Here is an 8,163-nt window from a genome sequence, read left to right as displayed (position 1 = left end):
CATTATTGAGTTGGATTATTATGGAAAATGGAAAGTTGTCTTATTTTGATGTGATTGGGTTGATGCTAATACTGCTTGCGGAATTAAAAATGATCAGTTTGGTTTTACAATGATGAATTTCTCTCGATTAATTCACACTGGAGAACATTTGATAGATGAGCCGTATGTATTTTCTTCTCAAGTTAAACAAGTTTTTTACTCGAAAGATCCAATTGATGAGGGTTGGTACGTTGTACTCAAAACACCCCTAGAGACTTGTTTGACATGGGGAATGGAAGTAGAGATGACATCGATGAAAGATCGAAACTTTGCCTTTTCGAACAAGACTTAGATGAAAATATCCCTAGTACTAGTACACAATTTCAATGGGTTAGTCGGGATGTAGACGAAGATATTTACGATTTATGATGTAGTAAGATTTTATGATTTTTATTTATATGTAATGTTATAATTTTAACATTGGTCATGTTATATAATTTAACTATTTTATATTTACTATTGTTGTTATTTCTTACTAAAATTTTATCTATTTTATGTGTTGCGGAAAAATGCCTAGAAGAAGATTAAGAGATCTTAGTATTGTGCAGAATACTACAAATTCGGAAGAAGTAAGTCTTGAGCAATGAGACAGTTGTTGGATCTTCAAACGCGTCTTGGAGACACTTGACGAGTCTGTGGAATTTCAAAGTAATGTTAAGTTTATTTTACAAATTGTATTAAATTTTATTACTGATTTATTTTAAATTTCAATATAGTAATAATTTATTATTTTTCAGCTGAAAATGGTGGGACGCCAGAGAGGTCGAGGACGTATGCTCCTAACAGATTTATATAACTTAAATTACGTCGGCGTGTCAAAGTAACTAGAAACAGCCATGGTCAGCCTGTTGGACAAGAAGCTCGACTTTTAGCAGGCTATTTGGGCATTATAGCACGAAATGCCAATATGTTGCCCATCAACTACGAATCATGGCATAACATGCCTAATAGCAATAAAAATCAAGCTCTCTCTAATATTAAGGTAACAAAACGTTAATGTAATTATAATATTTTGGTTTAAGTTTCATTTATATTTACTTCCTAAACTTGTGTTTTTTAGGATAGGTTTGCTTTAGAGGTCTCTGATGCCTATATCAAGAAGGCATTGGGTAAAAAATGGAGAGACAATAAAAGCATTTTAAAAAAAAAATATTTTAAAAAACCCATAAGCCTCGAAGAAAAATTGCAAAATGTCCCACCGGGAATGCTGAGGTACCAATGGGAAGATGCAGTTCGATTTTGGAATTCGAAGAAAGGAGAGGTGTTATGTACTTGCAAACTCTTATAAATTTTTCGGTTTATAGTATTTACTATATACATAATAATAATTTCATTATGTAGGACCGTGAGCGAGTTGGAACAAGCAGCAGGCAAAAACAAAAATTTACGCACACGGCAGGGTCGAAAAGTTTTGCTTGTGTAGCTCAGGCCGAGGTACTATGGATTTATTAAATCTATCAAGTATTAATAACTTTTTACTATTAAATAATATTTTTACTACTATATTGTAGGAAGCCTCGTCTGGTCAAAAAGTTAGACGCCTTCAACTTTTGACATTACGCATGAGAAAAAAGATGGAACTCCGATGTCATCCGAAATTTGAAATTATGGTATATTTACTTAATAAAAATTGATTCATTATAAATATTTATAATATTTAATTATAATGTTTTAATTCGTTGTTTTTATTAGTGTCATTTAAATAATGTTATGTTGTATTCATTTTTATTGTTATTTCGTTTCTAACTCTTTAACTGATTTATTAGGAGAAACTAAAAGATAAGAAGGCAGAGTATGAAGCGACTGCTTCGACTGATAGTTCCGTTAATTTTGAGGATATTGATAACATAATTATTAATGAAGTTTTGGGTCCTGAAAGGTATGGTCGGGTTAGATTTCAAGGATCTGGTGTTAACCCGACCCAATATTTTGGATCCACCTCGCACCAATACATGCCTTCTGGGAGTAAAGTCAAGCTGAAGTTCAGAGGTTAAAAGATCAGATAGTTCAGATACGAGCTAGCACAGATGAGCAAATTTCTCAATTTGGAGCGGAGGCAGCAGCGAGGGAGGCGGAGGCGGCGAGGGAGGTGGAGCGAGCAGAAATACAATGAACTCCAAAGAGCTTTTGGTCTATGATGACTATGTTCCAACAATTTCAAAATCCGCCATCATAGACATTTGTTTTCTTGTAACTTTTAACATTATTTTAAGAATATTTTGAATATTCATTTACAATTTATATGATATATTTTTCGTATAATTTTGTATTATTTAAATTTGCGTGTTTTGGTTGGATTTCATGGTATATTTGCTGTTTTTTATTGAATTTCTTGCAGAAGGGTTGATATAGGTGCAAAAATACATCTTGCAAAACTGGGCAAATTAGCGGCATTTTTTAAAAAAGCGCCGCTAAAAATACATGTCTTTAGCAGCGTTTTTTAAAAAAGCACCGCTAAAAGTACATGTCTCTAGCAGCGTTTTTTATAGAAGCGCCGCTAAAGGTCCTGGTCTATAGCGGCACTTTTTTAAAAAGCGCTACTAAAAGTACATGTCTTTAGCGGCGTTTTTATGAAAGCGCCGCTAAAGGTCCTGGTCTTTAACGGCGCTGCATATAATGACGTTTTTTGCGGCGCTTGGGAAAGCGCCGCTAAAAGTATTAGCGGTGCTTAAAAACGCTGCTAAAGGTAAAAAAAACGCCGCTAAAAGTCTGTTTTCCTATAGTGAGTTATAAATTGTTGTTTTTAGTTTAATATTTGGTGAGTTTAATATATAAGTTTATAAAAATTTAAAAATCATTTCATTTTGAAAATGAATTTGGACAAATGATGTTTAAGCTCATTTAAATTTTTTAAGTTCTTCATAAGTATTGGTATGTTAATGGTTCTTTGTTAACTCATTTAATTTTTTTATATCAACTTGGATATCAAGATTAAGTTACATAAATTATTTAACACCCACAAATATCAATGTTTCTAGTTTTTGTATTTTTTCATGTAATTTTTATGTAATGTAATTTTATTTGATTTTTCATTTATTTGACAATTTGTATTGATTTATTAAAATGTTGATTAAATTTGTTGTTATTTTTATAGGTTGTTTGTTTGAAAGAAACTAATTAGGTATGTTTCTATTTCTATTTTTATTTTTTAATTTGTATATTTTATGTTCATCCCTTCTGCTCCATCTTCTTCACCTAATGGAGTGGGATCTTCAGTTGCTTCCGTACCAGCTAACTCAGCAAATAACTAAAACGGTACATTTTAGTTGCTTCGAGTCCCACAATAAAGAGCAACCATTGTCTCCATGTCTTCATCGTCTACGAGTTCTATTTTGGTGAATTTTATGGGATCTGTCGAAACTGGAAACTTGTAGAAAAGTTTCAAGATCCTTCTCCCACAACGTCTATAAATTTTTCCATTAATTTTTTCCTTCATATCATCAAACGAGATATTTATATTAAAACTCATTGCTACTTGTTTGCGACATTCAAATATACATCCCACAGTTGTTTTCAAAATTTCTCCATAAAAAAAACACATACGAAAAGCTGATTCTCCATCTTCAATACTACATCTTAAAAAATTTTCAAAATTTTCAAAACAGTTTCGAATAGCAAAAAAATTACATAAAATTTTTAATGCAAAAATTTTCATTCAGAAGCTAACAAAATTAATAACCTAACAAAATAGCTTTCAAATAATAACATTACTAACAAAACTTTACATTCTATTTAAAAAGAAATAAACTAAAATACCTTATCTTCCTCCTTGTTTTCCTTTTTTTTTCTTCTCCCTATCTTCTTATTTTCGTTCAACTAAATTTTGTGTCTGTTGCTCTGCTAAATTTTGTGTATATGTTCATTTGATTTTCGGGGTATATATAAGGGAAAAAGTAAGCAACAGGAGTGTGGGCCACACCATTTGCGCCTTAGAGGAAGGCTTAACTAGTCGCGCCTCTGACATAGGCACAACTTGTATTGTATCTATACGCGGGTCATACTGATCCGAAAATAAAAAAATAATATTTTATTAATTTTTTTAATATAAAAAATTGAATCGCGCCTGTCAGATAGGCGCGAATGAGAAAAATAACCCATTTTAGTAAATAATCGGGCTGACAACTTATTTTGGTAAATAATTTTTTTTAAATTATTTCAGTAAAAAACCCACCAAAACCTAGTTTAACTCACTAATTAGCTCATTATTATTATTATTATTATTTACTTTCCGCTTTGTAAAAAAATTGTATTGAAAAGAGATGTTTCATCATTATGTATTACTTATCAATTATTTAATATCATTTTTCGAAACCATTTTTAAATCGAGTTTTGTAAAATAGGAATCGACTTTAAGAAAAACAAAAACGGGAGTCGCCACCAATCTTTTTAGGTGTGATTGGATCACCTTTAAAACATTTTGTTTTAAAATCATTAGTTTTGGTCTACGAAATCATAAGATGGGTTCGGGAGCCGGTTACATACGAGGAAGGGTTAGCACCCTCGTAATGCCCAAAAATTGGTACCTAATTGATTATCAAGTGTTTTTAATGTCGGAAATTTAAAATTTTTAAGATGTAATCCTCTTTAAAATATCTTGATTTTGTAAATTGGAGTTCACTCGTATCAAAGTATTGACACTAAGTTAGCTTTTTAGAAATCTCTATCTCGAAACAACAAAACGCCACATCCAATAAGTTAGGACATATTGCTTTGCAATTCTAAGACAGTTGCTCACATTTTGAAAACCTTTAAAAACTTAGAAGGGTACTTGATTATTTGAACTCAACGAGAAAAGTTGCAACCCAATAAGTTAGGGCACTACTTTCTCGAAATTTCCAAACACCAAGCATTGCCTTTATATTTTTTGAAAACTTTGGAGCCTTGTTTTTTTTTAAAAAATGATGCGTGGGGAATTGTATTGCATTACAAATCTTACATAGTAACATATTATTGTAGTAGGTAAATAATACATGCATTTAAACAAGATGATGGCAATAATATAAAGATCGTGCATTAGATACATACATATAAAATAATATACATATATAGCAAATATTAACAATATGCATACAAAGATATATAGCATGTATTGAGAATGAATAAACAAAACATACAAACATACAAAGTAATACTTAAATAATGCATGATATACAAAAAGTAATAATTAAATAATGCATGATATACAAAAAGAGTAATACAATATCAATGTACATATTCATGAAATGTAATATCAAATAATAAATATAAAATAACATATAACACATGATATATGCATATAAAAAAAATGAAATGAGTTATTGTTAACAAAATATACATATAGCACAAATAAAGACATAATATTTAATAATAATTTTAAAATAGTATTTGCTATACAATATATAAAACATAATAACAAAATATTTATAAAAGAATAATAATTATATATAAAATATATGGGGTTTAAAAATATATAAAATAAAAGTATGTAAAAGAATTTATAAAATAACACGATATATAAAAATATATTTTAAAGTAAAATAATACATAATAAATAAATAATTAATAATTTAATATGTGTATAATATGATTTAAAAATATAATTTAATTTACAAATTTACAAATTTTAAATAATATAATGAATGATATAAACATAAATAATATAATAGATAATATATGATATACATAACATATATAAAAAATGATAAGTAATATAGAATAAAAACAAAAATATAATAAATGTTATATAATAAAATATAATTTAAATATATATAGAAAATAAGAAATATAATAGATATAATATAAAATAATGAATATATATGTAAAAACAATATATATAAATAATTAATAAATATATAATACAAGTAAAAATATAATAATAATATAAAAATAATGATGTAAAATAATAATAATAATTTGTGAAAATAATAAATAATAAATAATATTAATATATATGATAAAATAATCTTACACAATATAATAAAAAGCAAGGTTAAAAACAAATAACAATATATGAAATATATATATATATATATATATATATATATATAATAAATAAATATATAGGGCTAAATTTAAAGTTCAGCAAAATTACTGGGCAAATTCAAAAGAAATAAAGCTGAATTTAGGTCCCAATTAAAACGCGCGTAAAACAAAAGGGACTCATTGGGCAAATTGCCCTATTCCCAAAACGGCGCCGTTTCCCAGAATGTGATTTAATAACCGTTGGGACTAAATTGAAACAATTGTAAAATATTAGGGCTAAATTAAAAATAGAATAAAACGTAATTATAAATTAAAAGAGGTGGAAGGACCGATTGGGTAATTAACCCAATTCTAAAAAACACGCGGATCCTCCCCGAGTAATCGGGTCAACGCGCGGATCCTAGCCTTAATACGACGTCATTTTAAGCTTATTTGATTAAGCTAAAACGGCGTTGTTCTGTTGTGGCTATATAAGCCAAACTATTATTTTAAATCATTTTGAATCGGTTCTGAGAAAAAAAAAGAAAAAAATTCTCTGAAAAAGAGTTGGGGAGGGGTATTCGGAGGGTCACCGGACCTCCATCTAAGGGTATGTACGCGCTCACGCGCCCTCGTCTTCTCCTCCGCATGCAGTGCTCAGAGGTTTAAAAACCTCGTCTTCAACGCCGATTAAAGGTATTGCTTTCTCTTTTCATTATTTGCAGTAAATATGTACATATATCTAAAAAATTTCACCTTTGTGTATTCAATCGATTGAGATGCTTGCTCTGTATATGTGTACGAGAACAAATTCTTTTACTAAATCTCTAAATTTTTATTGATTCTCTCTGTGTGTATTCTTTTTCGAACGTAAGTCCTTACATCATTTTATTTGGGCTTTTATAGCCACCGCTTTGTTACATAAACTGGGAAAGAAATCTTCAATTTCTTTCCATTTCTTGTCCACTGTATCCACCGTATCTTTGATTGTGATCTACTGAAATCTTTTATTTTAGTTTCCCTTTTTTGTTTTTCCATATCTGCTGTGTTTCCTTTTCTTTTGCAGGTACTTGCAAGAAATCTGGTGGTGACGAGGGCTGGTGTAGATTCGCGCGTTGATTTCGGAGGTAAAGTCACAGTGCTGATGGCCTCGATTGGGGAGCTGGACAGACGCTCCCTGAACCTTCCAGACCTGTTGCGGCGCGAGGGGAAAGAGCTAGGGTTGAAAACCCTAGCTGATAATTTTAGGTTTTTGGGCCTCTGTTGTTTGGGTCTAGTTTAGGTCTGGGCTTCGGGTGTATTTGGGTTAAGGTTGTAAGTGGGTCCACTGGGTAGCTTTAGGCCTACTAGGTGGTATCCGGGTAAATGGGTCTGAGATGTTTGATTTTGGGCCCATTGTTTGGGCTTTGTAACATGGACTGTTTATTTTTGAATGGACTTTTAAAATAAAAAATCATTTATTTTTTTGTTTCTGTTCTATTTATTTAGTTAAGGGCCTGGTCAAATTTGGGCTATTACAGCTGCCTCTCTTTGCTCATTGCTGTATAATGGGAATCGAGCAAAGATTCAGAAAGACCAAATTTGACCGGTCCTATCAAATCATAGTCTTCAATCTTCTTGACTGTCATGTTGATATCTTTGATCTGCTCTCCGCCGAACACAGAGATTCCAAATCTGCTTCTTCGATTTGTTCTCTAACAATACAGAGATGACAAATCATCTTAGATTTGCTTCAGCATAAACACGTGAAAGCCAAATCAACTATGTCTTCGATTTGCTCTTTGTAAGCACAAGGATGACAAATCATCTTGGATATGCTTCAGTATAAACATCTGAAGGTTGGATCTGCTATGTGTCTGCCATCCGTCGAAGTGAAGATGCCAGACTTCGATTTGTTCTCTGACAATATAGAGATGCCAAATCATCTTAGATTTGCTTCAACGTAAGCACATGAAAGCCAAATCAGCTATGTCTTTGATTTGCTCCTTGTAAGCACAAGGATGCCAAACCATCTTGGATCTACTTCAGTATAAACATCTGAAGTTTGGATCTGCTATGTGTCTGCCCTCCGTCGAAGTGGAGATGCCAGACTTCGATTTGTTCTCTGACAATACAGAGATGCCAAATCATCTTAGATTTGCTTCAACGTAAACACGTGAAAGCCAAATCAGCTATGTCTTCGAT

The 8,163-nt window shown here is 31.0% G+C and overlaps 1 protein-coding gene across 1 annotated transcript; it reads left to right on the top strand.

Annotated features, from left to right (window-relative positions):
* Window positions 1-888: 888 nt before the first annotated feature.
* On the top strand, window positions 889-7,261 carry LOC128293803 (uncharacterized). Its single transcript, XM_053029335.1, has 5 exons — window positions 889-1,021; window positions 1,100-1,300; window positions 1,381-1,473; window positions 1,551-1,649; window positions 7,046-7,261. The coding sequence occupies exons 1-5, from the start codon at window positions 947-949 to the stop codon at window positions 7,259-7,261; spliced, it is 684 nt and encodes a 227-aa protein (XP_052885295.1). The 5' UTR covers window positions 889-946.
* Window positions 7,262-8,163: the final 902 nt, after the last annotated feature.

This window comes from Gossypium arboreum, chromosome 6 (genome assembly GCF_025698485.1).
Source record: "Gossypium arboreum isolate Shixiya-1 chromosome 6, ASM2569848v2, whole genome shotgun sequence".
In the NCBI taxonomy this organism is placed as follows: domain Eukaryota; kingdom Viridiplantae; phylum Streptophyta; class Magnoliopsida; order Malvales; family Malvaceae; genus Gossypium; species Gossypium arboreum.
The sequence above is the reverse complement of the archived record's forward strand: the minus strand, read 5'-3'. Positions and strand labels throughout refer to the sequence as shown.